Source organism: Malaclemys terrapin, chromosome 8 (assembly GCF_027887155.1).
Source record: "Malaclemys terrapin pileata isolate rMalTer1 chromosome 8, rMalTer1.hap1, whole genome shotgun sequence".
Classification (NCBI taxonomy): domain Eukaryota; kingdom Metazoa; phylum Chordata; order Testudines; family Emydidae; genus Malaclemys; species Malaclemys terrapin.
The window spans coordinates 9,456,509-9,468,555 of record NC_071512.1 but is presented as its reverse complement, the minus strand read 5'-3'; the positions used below and the strand labels follow the sequence as shown (position 1 = coordinate 9,468,555).

The window sequence follows — 12,047 nt, the reverse complement described above, 5'->3', positions numbered from 1 at the left end:
TTTTTTGGGGGGGGGGGGGGGTTGACCTATAAATTGTGTCTAATTTCATCACAGGTAAAGAACACACATTTTTGATCATACAGCTGTGTAGTTTTGCCAGACAAAGAATGGCCATACCAGCACTGACAAAAAGAACTAGATTTCAAAGTAAGCAATTTAGATTGCCACACATGACTGGCTTAGACAAAATCACCTGCTCTGCAAACATTTAGGCACATGAGAAACTTTATACGTGCAAGCAGCCGCACTGAACAGCTCACCAGTGTAAACGTTTCTCAAGAATACAAGAGTTGGCAGGTTTAGGAACTACATATGACATGACCTGATAATAAAGTACTTTTTTTTAAATTTGACTGAGTGGGAGAGAAATTAAAATCCAGAGAAGAAAATTAAAGTAGGTCAAACTTGAGGCCTAAACTATCTTTATGCAAGTTTATAAAATGTTCCCATCAAAATTCTAAGCACATGTACAAATATTAAAACAAAGCCACCGCAAAAAAAAAACACACAGAGAAAGTACTTGACAGAGTTCTTTTTAAAGAGCTATTCATTCCACTTTTCAGAGTGTAGGATGTAGCTTTTCTGGGGTTCAACAAGACATGCACTTCTAGAACGTGAGAACCTAACATCTCAACTGTCTCTTCGGAGGGGACATAAATCCAAGATCCTCACAGCCTGGGTTCATGGAAGAGCCTTCCCTCCCTACCCTGAGAGCAATAGTGTGTTAAGCCATAGTTTGGATAATTATATTCAAACCAACAAAATCCCCCAGTGGGATTTTTTACTTTCAAAGACTGAGGGGATATGGAGATTGAGATACTTTTCATTCCCTCAGAACAATCAGTCTAAAACAAAATTGAGCCAAACTGGTTACTATAGGGACATGTATGTTTGTACAGTGCCCAGAATGATCAGGCCCGGTCCATATTTGGGCTTTTGGGCACTACCATAATAGAAGTGATTAACAAGGAGGATAATGAATTGCCACTCTCCATTGGGATGAGCACATGGCCTCAGCTTCCTCTCCTGTCAACTCTCAGGCACTAGCTTCACTTTAAAAACTGCAAGAATTGGACACAAGTTATATGGGCAAGTATCTAAAATACCTCAGATTTAAATATACTAATGATTAATATCCACAGCTGGCCATTTAAACAAACACTAGATCTATTCTAGAATATATTTAACTGCAAGAGAGATCACAGGCTGACAGTTTTGTTTTGAACATTAAATATACAAACAACTATTGAGACTCTTGATTCATCTAAGGATAGAATCCCGCCCCTTGCTACTTGGACAAAATTCCCTTTGGCTGCAATGAGAATTTTGCTCAAGTAAGGACTGCAGCCAGGTTTCGTTTTAGGTACAGTATGTTGGAGAAGCAAAGTTTTCCTCACATCCCAAAAGGCAGCAGTTCCATCAATATTTTATTCAGTGAAAACTTTCCCCCTACACAAAGGTCACCAGCACAACTTGGAAAGGGAGCACTCCGCGGATTTTTAGCTTCTAGAAGTTTAAGTTTCTGGCTTCAGAAAGCGTCACGGGCATTCAAAGAAGAACGCCTACATGGGGAATATAAAATATTTACCTCTTCTCTAGGGCATTCCCATGCAACAATCACAAGATGCAATCTCATTATTTGCACTGTGTTCAGTGGCCATTCCGAGCTTAGCTTTTTCTTAGAAAACTACAGCAACCAAGGTATCACCGACAAAAACAAGACAGGTTTCAGAGTAGCAGCTGTGTTAGTCTGTATCTGCAAAAAGAACAGGAGAACTTGTGGCACCTTTGTTAGTCTCTAAGGTGCCACAAGTATTCCTGTTCTTTTTTTAAAAAAAAAGATTGCACAGGAAATAGTTAATGGCCCATCTACCCTATGAGCAGCTATATAGCTCGGTCCTGCTGTCTCCCTCTACCTGTCATAAAATACAGGTCGCTGGTTTTGGCTTACAAAGGATGTGTAAATATACTCAGTATATCTGCAAAATTCATAACGTTTGTTAACTACAAAAAGTACTAAATGGGTGCCCCTGGGTACAAGTCAAGATTTACAGAACTGAAATCAACTAACTGAAATTAAAAAGTGAGGCGAACACTAAATCAGAGTTTAAAATTTTACTGGTAGGCTGCACTACATCAACCCACATTAAATTTCTACACCTCACCGCCACATGTTCCTTAAATGCCAGTGTCAATAAGACAAAAATGCATTCCAACATCTCAAAAAAAAATTATGGAAAGTTTTGCATGGAAATAAATTCCCTTCACACTGAGCAGAAGTAACCTTCACCTATGACATTGCAATGTCTAGTAATTAGAAGATAAAACAGATATTTTGTGCAGGGGATTAGGAAAAAGGGCCTTGCGGGAACAGGAGCCTAACATGCTTCAGAACTAAGGTGAATTTTCACAGGATCATTTTGAGAATCTGTTAGTCTTTAAGGTGCCACCGGACTCGTTGTTGTTTTTGTGGATACAGACCAACAGGGCTACCCCCAATACTTGACAGTCCTTTACTTAATCACTGCTTCTTGCATGCCAATGAGTGCCACTGGCTAAGTGATCTGGTTCTTACAAGTTTCAGAGTAGCAAGTCACACATCTCACATTCTTGCTGATAAGCTTATGCAACTATAAGTAAGCTTAATTTCAAGTTAAGTTAAAAGGCAGTTCCCATGAGAATGTCTCCCCTTAGACTGCCTTTTAAAAAAAAAAAAAAAACAGCAGAGATTCTTGTATTGTATCCAAGGTCCACCAGTTCAGGGGGATTTTAAATCTTGAAGCACACACACACACCACTCAGATAGTTAACCTAGGACAATTTGTACGAGGAAGCGCTGGGGGGGGGGGGTGGAAAAGTGCTGGGGGTGATGACTGTCTCAGTGAAACACAATGCAAAAATCCTTCCTCACAAGGCAGAGCTTTGAAAATTCACCTCCGCCCAGCCCCCACGAAGCAGGGCTGTGACACGGACGAAGAAGTGCCCGGCTCCACGGCGTCTCCTGCGGGGGGCTCGCAATGCCCTGCCAGCCCCAATGCAAACACAAAGGCGCCTGCCCTGCCCAGCCCAGCCCATACCTTTCATCCTCCATTGTGCGCAGCCGGACTGGAGCCTGAACTCTGCATGCACTCCAGCCCTCTCGCAATCCTGCGGCCGCGGGCAGGCAGCGGGCTGGAGGGATTAATCAGCGCCGGTGATTCAGCACGGCTGCCGTCGGACGCTTCGGAGCGGCTGCCTCTCACTCGTTCCCAAAGCAGCAGCAGCTAATGCAGCAGCCCCAGCACTCCTTACCCAGAGCTCCCTGCAGCTACGGCAGCAGCCCACTCCCTCCTCCTCCTCCCTCCCTCCCCCCTTCCCTCCAAGCTTGCTACTCCGTCTCCTGGCAACAGCAACTGCGGGAGCGGTGTGAAGTTTACACCTCTCCAGCGGCTGCAGCTGCACAATGCATCCTCCCGTCTCTTTAGCACCAGCCGGGGATTTTGTCAAGGGCGGGGGGGGGACAGGGAATTCAGGGCAAGTCTCTGGCTTGCCACATGCCTATACCCTCCAGCTGCAGGGAACCTATTTCCCCAAACACACACTCCCCTCCACTACTACACTCCAAAAAGGTGCTAGTTACCCCCACCCTCACCTCTAAGACCTTTGCATGGCTTGTCCTATCCTAGGCATTGCCCAGCCAAACGGGGAGAATGGTCCGCCCACTTCCCACTCAGATCTGCAGCGGTCCCTTTTTAAAGGCTGTAATTCACACAGTAGAAATCATTGCAAATGTAAGAGAACCGATCATGGACCAGATCTGAGTCTAATGGCTATTAAACTAGTAAATTTAATTGCTTTGGAGCAAATCCATGTAGGACACCGGACAGTGACATTCCTGCTTGAGGAGCAACTGTGTTCGTCACAGATTTCTAGGCCAGAAGGGATCCTCTAGTCTGATCTCCTGTACAGCACAGACCACAGAACTTCCCCAGAATAATTCCCAGAGCAGCTCTTTTAGAAAAAAACATCCAGTCTTGATTTAAAAATCTCCAATGAGGATGAATCCACCAAGACCCTTGGTAAATTGTTCCCATGGTTAATTACTCTCACTGAATTTAGATCTGTGACATCCTCTGAAGCAGATCTATATATGCTCTCTCTTCTATCATTCCCATCTCCTCAGAATCTGAACCCCTAGCCTCCCGGGGAGGAGACAGGTCAGGAGCATGACTAGTTATGGACCCCATAACTACACACATCCCTGGTATAAGAGCAGGAGCAGCAGATGTGGCTGCATTGTACCAGTGGTGCCCTTCCCCCGAGCTACACTACAACTCTCACGTGGTGCCCCCATTCACACTCACTTGACAGGGAGCAGGGGCTTTGCCTCTAGCTTCTATTTTTATAAAAATACTGCAGAAAAGGCCCTAAACACTGCCATAAAATGACTAAACTACAGTGATTTGAACCACTATTGTCAAATACTGTCACATTTGACTAAGGAGGTTTCCTTTTTCAAATGCTTTTCACTATTGTTTCTCTTTTAAAAGAGCTCTGCCCTGTAGGTCCATCTTTGCCAAATACCCACCAACATGCCATCTGGGGTAAAATTAGGATGCATACACCAAAAATAACCTGCAACCCAACTGGACACTGACCTTGTAGTACTAAAGAGCACAGGAACCACTGTCAGTGTATTATATAAGCTTATTACAGTATATTTGGCTATAATGCAGAATACTGTATGATTTCTTAACAAAACAGACTAATGGGATATTTAGCCCTCCCCTACAGATGTATAGTATGCATATTATACAAGGCCAAATGTAACTCACTCTTTGGTAGAGAAAATGCTTCTTCTGGACTTCAGGTGCAAGTCAGTTCATGCCCTGAAGCATGTGATTCAGTAACTCTTGCTAGGTTTACCCCCAGTTAATAACTGCAGATGCTACACCTCATTTTAATCATTTATTAATTTTATTAAGTTTTTTTCCTCCACCATACTCTCTGGCAGTTAGCTCCAGAAACTAAAGTATTTACTTTCTTCATTGCTTTTTCATTTCATCTAATGTTCTTACACTATGGAAAGAGATAGTTTTATATGGCACAGCGATAGCACTTACTATCTTCTAAACGGTCTCCTTTCTAAATGAAATAATCCTAGTCTTTAAAATTTCTCATACAGTTGCATTATCCTTGCCCTTTTTGTTCCCCATCTTGGTTCCATGTCTTTTAAAATGTGTTGGTAATGGCAAGTTAATAAAAGGCTCTGTAGAAGTGTAAATTAACAGAAGCTCTTTGCAAATATTAAATATCGAAACAAGGTTCTAGCATCCCCATTTTACAGCTGAGAAAACTTAGGACACGTCAGTTAAATGACTTGGCTAAAGTCACACAAAGATGCAGCGTTCAGAATAGAATCAAGGTCTCCCCCCATCCAGTCCTACAGTTTAAACGAGTTCAGCTGTCTCCCCATAGACAGAGAAAACAGAGCATAAAGCAGAGTTGCACACAGGATTCAGAAGAACACTGAGGATGTTTTCCCTTTGAAAATACCCTTTAACTGAGTGAAAAGATCCTCACCAAGACCCTAATGTACATTCCAAGTGCCCATTCAATCACATACTCATGGCATATGGTATACAAGGTACTGAAAGCATCAGAGTTCAAGGCACATGGCAAACACTAAAAGAAAATAATTTATTTAGAAATGGAGGGTCCAGGCCTGCTCCCATGGAAGTCAATGGCAAAACTTCCAACTGATTTCTAGACAAGCAAGAGCAGGCCCTGCCATTGGTGCCCAATGCCAACCCCCTGAGCAGCGTATGTTTATCAAACAAAGAGCTATCATAACAAAACATCAGCCAAAGACCAACAACAGAATATCCCACCTCAACCAGCCTAGTACCTATGACTGAACAAAACCAACAACCCTTTAAATGCTCTGTTAAACAGGTATATTTAATACTGAACCTTGAATTCCCTCCAATGGGAATGGCTTCTCAGAGCTATGAAGTGTTAAATCCCAAACAGAGACTACAGCTAATCAGTGGGTAGTAACTCACTCCTGGGATGGGACAGAGGCAAGTTCTAGTAATGAGTGATTGTCTTTACAGCAGCCTTGCAAAATAGTCTTGACCGCTTTACCCAAGGCACATAATTGCTTGCTTACCATTTACTGCAAGGACTGATGGTCATGAAAATGTGGATATTTTACTCTGCCAAAAAAGTTACTCAGGGTGAATGGAATTTTTCATGGCTGATTTACAGTGCTCCTAGTAAAACTGGAACTGGGTGTGTAATACTGGTACCTTCCTACTTGGCATGTGTGGTTGTGTTTCCAAATCTGCATCTTGACAAAGAGTCTGGTCTACTTTTTTTTTTTTTTTTTTTTTAATTTAGAAAAAAAAAAAACATTTGGAGTCCATAATCCCAGTCTGTAAAAAAAACAGAAAGCACACTAAACGCGGATATTGAGCTGAACTGAGATCATAAACTCTTCAGGTCCCGGACCATCAGCTGAATGCAACTGCTGAAATGGGATGCCATGCCTCCATTTTTGGGTGCCCAACCTGAGACTTCTTGGGCCTGGTTTTCAGAGGCTCTCTCTCACAGTACAAATTGACTTCAAGAGAAGTAGGAGTGCTGAACACTTCTGAAAATATGGCCTAATTATCTCACTTTGGACGCCCAGCACTGCCATCATTAAAAACCAAAACCAGTTGGGGGGGGTGGGGAGGGAAATTGTCCTGTGTCTTCACTCATTTTATGAGGTGCTTAGCACATCTTTGGCATCTAAAAAATAATATTCAAACTTGACAGAACTCAAAGAATGCAGCCAATCTTTGTCCTCTCTCCTGAGAGGAAGAAAAGTAAAATGACGACCAAAACATCTAACGTATGAATATGACGACATCATAAGGCCCCAAATCATCGGAATACTCGAGAGAAAGGTCTGGGAAGGGCTCAAGATAAGGATTTTTTCAGATCAGCCAATTAACGGGTTTTGGCAGCGAAAGCATAGGAGGTAGAAACATTGGCATCACCTTTGCTTTAAGCTTTTGCCTTCCATGATACATTGTCTTCACCAAAGCCTTTTTCAATGTGCCAGTATTCTTTCTACATAAGCAATTAACGTGAGGCTCGAGCACTGGGCCCCAGACAGAGATGCAAAAGAATCTTTTTATGGAATGTTTATTTTTTTAAACTGTAACTGTTGCCCTCTAGTGGTGGATGTATATTTTTACACTAATCCTGTTTTCCACTAGTTCACAAAGCCACATTTGTTTAAAAATATATATATATTTTTCTAGTATCGGGGGGTAGCCGTGTTAGTCTGTATCCACAAAAAACAACAAGGAGTCCGGTGGCACCTTAAAGACTGCATCTGAAGAAGTGAGGTTTTTTACCCACGAAAGCTTATGCCCAAATAAATCTGTTAGTCTTTAAGGTGCCACCGGACTCATTTTTGAACATTTTTCTAGTCTGTGGCACGCAGGAACATTCCTTTATTTTTAATTTTAAATGATCCGTGACTTATGCCGATCATTCCCCCTTACATTTAGGATTTAAAGATAAGTGGCCAAGATTACAACCTAGCTATGAATTTTGGGTGAGGTAATAGCTTGTATTGGACCATCGTCTGTCGGTAAGAAAAACTTTGGAGCTACACAGATCTCTTCTTCAGGTTAGGAAACGTAATCAGCGTGAAACAGCTAAATACGAAGTGGAACATATTGTTACGCATCAGGAGTTAACACATGTCTCAAGAGACCTGTCCTAAGTGCAGGACTTTGCACTTGAATGAAGAATCCCATGCACTGCTACAGACTAGGGACCGAATGGCTAGGCAGCAGTTCTGCAGAATAGGACCTAGGGGTTACAGTGGACAAGAAGCTGGATACGAGTCGACAGTGTGCCCTTGTTGCCAAGAAGGCTAATGGCATTTTGGGCTGTATAAGTAGGGGCATTGCCAGCAGATTGAGGGATGTGATCATTCCCCTCTGTTCGACAATGATGAAGCCTCATCTGGAATTCAGTGTCCAGTTTTGGGCCCCACACTACAAGAAGGATGTGGAAAAACTGGAAAGAGTCCAGCAGAGGGCAACAAAAATGATTAGGGGGCTGGAGCATGTGACTTATGAGGAGAGGCTGAGGGAACTGGGATTGTTTAGTCTGCAGAAGAAAAGAATGAGGGGGGGATTTGATAGCTGCTTTCAACTACCTGAAAGGGAGTTCTAAAGAGGATGGATCTAGACTGTTCTCAGTGGTACCAGATGATAGAACAAGGAGTAATGGTCTCAAGTTGCAGTGGGGGAGGTTTAGGTTTGATATTAGGAAAATCTTTTTCACTAGGAGGGTGGTGAAGCACTGGAATGGGTTAACCTAGGGAGGTGGTGGAATCTCCTTCCTTAGAGGTTTTTAAGGTCAGGCTTGACAAAGCCCTGGCTGGGATGATTTAGTTGGGGATTGGTCCTGCTTTGAGCAGGGGGTTGAACTAGATGACCTCCTGAGGTACCTTCCTACCCTGATACTCTATGATTCTAAGTGGACAGAATCACAGGACAAGTTGACAACACACACACACACAACCAAGATATGTCAACACCTGAACAAAGGTAAAATATTTCTCTATCTGGCAGACAGAGATAGGGGCCCAGGAGGCAGCAAACAGGAGCCCGGGAGGGGAAGTGCCCAGCCTGCAGCTGGGGTCCGGAGGCAAGGGGGCTGCCTGAAGCCCATAGCACTCGGGCAGCTCGGCTCTTAAACAGAGCCGAAGAGTCAGGGGAGGAGCAGAGCAGCCGCGGGAGGGGAAGTGCCTGGCCGGCATTTTCCCGGACATGTTTGGCTTTTTGGCAATTCCCCCCGGACGAAAAGCCAGACATGTCCGGGAAAAAACGGACGTATGGTAACCCTAGTTTGAACAGGAAACGTAGGCATGAGAATATTGTAGGGGCTTATACCCTTGTCACCTACAGTAGGAATCTTAACAGAATTCACAGCACCACCTTATCCATGTAATCCAATATAAGGGGAATTAGTCATACTGTTGTATCAACCAGGCCAGGTACTAACAAACTTCAACAGGACTTTATTTTTACAATGGAAACCTCTTTACCAAGCTGCTGCTGCACCTTCTGTAACTCTCACTCAGCCTTCTCAACTCCTCCCCCCTCCTTCCTGTTTCCTGTCCTTTCAGACTCCCAACAGCCAGTACTCCCAGTTCTAATAATCACAAGCAGCATCTACACACCACATATACCACACAATTCATTCATTCTGAAGACTAGGTACCTAGTAAACTGACTCTCAAGAAGACCTGAGCTCACAAACCTGGCATGACTCAAAAGAGTTTCCTTCAATTAAGGGTCTGTCTACACAGCCCTACATGAGTTAGTGCACAGCAAGCTAAGGTGTGACCATTCAGCACACTAGTCTACCACACACTAACCCGCCACATAGACCAAGCCCTTAGTCAGACTACGTCAATATTCCTTAAAACAGAGTGGTGAAGGCAATAGGACTGAATGTGTCAAACCCTGAAACCGCACATCACTTGAAGAGATGAGGATTGGCCTACAATAGTCTAGCGTTGTTGCCCAACAAAGTTGGATGCTAATAAACGAGAAACATGTAAGGTAGTCACACAGATATGATTGGGACAGTAGGATAGGAAATTTCACATTCCTCTAGAACTCTACCCAACCAGAAAGCAGTCAGTGAGGGTAGAGGTCTTACAAGTCACCATTGCTGACTAGAGTCCCAGTTAGAATAGCTTCCCAGCTACTCAGAAAGGCACACTAGCCTCCAGACAGTATTGACTTCCTGAGACCTGGTGAGAGCACCGCAGTAATCTCAGAACATGCATAAACCATCTGGCTGTGTTCCTTTTCGGAACACCACCTGAGGAACCACCAGTAGTGTCAATACATTGAGAGAACCCAGCCTTGGCACTCAGTGTTCTGAGGCAAGGGTACCTACTTGGCAAAGTGCCCACTTCTAAAACTCAAATTTGATAATAGGTGTCCCTATGCTAGTCGTGCGTAATGATCGGAAGACCACCAAAGCAGGGACATCAGAGCAATTATGAGTCACAGCTGCCTCTTCGTACAGCACACAATGGGCAGGTTGTCCATGCCCAGATAGTCTAGGTTCAACCATTAACACAACTGATGTAACAAGAGGAAGTGATAAAGGGTCTAACTCCCTCTATTGCCAGTGCGCTGGGGCCGAGAGACACTTTGCCAAAGCAAACATACACTAGACCAGGGGTTCTCAAACTGGGGGTCGGGACCCCTCAGGGGTCACAAGGTTCTTACGGGGGGGGGGGGGGGTCATGAGCTGTCAGCCTCCACCCCAAGCCCCGCTTTGCCTCCAGCATGTATAATGGTGTTATAAATTAAAAATACTCTATTTAAGGAGGGGTCACACTCAGAGGCTATGTGAAAGGGGTACAAAAGTTTGAGAACCACTGCACTAGACCCCACAATCTGCATGGCATCAAGGTTGGTGATTCTCTGTGCAGGCTCATGCACTTGCTAACATCAGAGAGCCGGAGGGCTGACTACCCATGACGCTGCTGCGGTAGACAGATGTACTGAAACCCAACACACCAGGGATGAAACACCTCCTCTGCCTGGCGCTGTTGCAAGGAATCTCCTCCTGTGATGTGGTTATAGATTCATAGATTGCAAGGCTAAAAGGGATCGTTGTGATCCAGTCTCATCTCCTGCCTAACACAGGCCATAGTACTTCCCCGAACGAATTCGTGCTTGAACTAGAGCATATTTTTTTTAGAAAAAATATACAGTAAGATTGAGGTGTTCATCCACTACCCTTCCATTCCATTCTAGCACTCCATAGTGCTGATACACCGAAAGTGGAGAACTACACCAGTGAGGAAGCATAGACATGTTGGGGTGCTCCTTTCCTGGAAATGATACCCTAAGTATGAGGCACCTTTTCCTTAGCACCAAAGTGCCAAGAGTGGAGAACTAATGCACATGGGCACCGCTTCTTCCATGGCACAAAAGGCAAGGAATCAATACAACAGTTCACCTCCCTCCAGAGTCACTGATTCTAGGGTAGAGTGGCCTGGGCTTCCCTATCTTGGCTCCAGGGTGCCCCCTTTTGAGGTGCTGTTGATTTGCAAGGGAAGAGTCAATTTACCAGGACAACCCTCTTCATAAGTGCTGATGCTCTTATGGGGGAAGGTATTGACAGACTCACATGCCTCCCCTTCATAGCACTGATGAACCAAGGCAGAGGTGTGTGCTGTAGGGCACTGCTGAGCCCAGTGAGAGGTACCAGTTAAATATATTGAAGCAGTAGCACTTACGCAAGAAGGTGCTGGCCCCAACCTCCATGATTGTCACTCAAATGCTTTTATAGACTCTGACCTTAATACCCTCTCCTGGCATTCAGACAGACAAGGGATATAGCCCCCAATTCACTGTGATACTTAGACACCTAAGGAGCAGTTACCTTGTGCAATAACTGAAGTTCTTTAAGATGTGTCCCCCTGTAGGTGATCGATGTCAGTGTGCTCACACCCCTTGTGCTTTTAAATTGGAGACTTTTGGTAGCACTGCCCATTCAGCCAGCATGGGCACTACATTTCCTCAGGCCCCGCTCCTAGGCTATGCAGGGCTAGCCAGATGAACCGACCTCAGTTCTTTCTGTAACGCAAAGTCCCCACAGGAAACTCCGAAGCAGAGGAGGAGGAGGGTGGGTAATAGAACATCCACAGAGAGATGTATCTCAAAGAAGTCCAGTTACTGTCCAAGATGAGTAACAGGTGGAACACTTCTCTGGACACATCACAGGCTCAGTTTTTCCACTTGCAGAGTCAAGTGTATCTCATGAAATCTTTCCTACTGTTCAATAATATCTTTTGTACCTTCTGAGAACAAGTCGACTCTAGTCCCATGAGCCATCGAGGAGCCATGCTTTGAGATTAAGGATCTTCAGGTTGGGATGAAGAGTGCGGCTGTCATCCTGGGAAAAAAGATGAGGAATGGATGGGAAGTTGATCTCCTGACAGACAGCTAGATGAAATAGATAAGGAT

General features: G+C 44.3%; 1 protein-coding gene across 3 annotated transcripts in view; it reads right to left on the bottom strand.

The window, feature by feature from the left end:
• The window catches only part of KLHL3 (kelch like family member 3), a 112,178-nt gene that overhangs the window by 69,692 nt on the left and 30,439 nt on the right, over window positions 1-12,047 (bottom strand). For 2 of the 3 annotated variants that reach the window (XM_054037465.1, XM_054037466.1), the window contains exon 1: window positions 3,078-3,202. The exons of the other annotated variant lie outside the window; for it this stretch is intronic. In XM_054037465.1, the coding sequence (XP_053893440.1) occupies window positions 3,078-3,091 (14 nt within the window). In that variant the 5' untranslated portion in view covers window positions 3,092-3,202. Of the gene's footprint in view, window positions 1-3,077; window positions 3,203-12,047 lie in introns of those variants that run through there. 3 annotated transcript variants of the gene reach the window in all.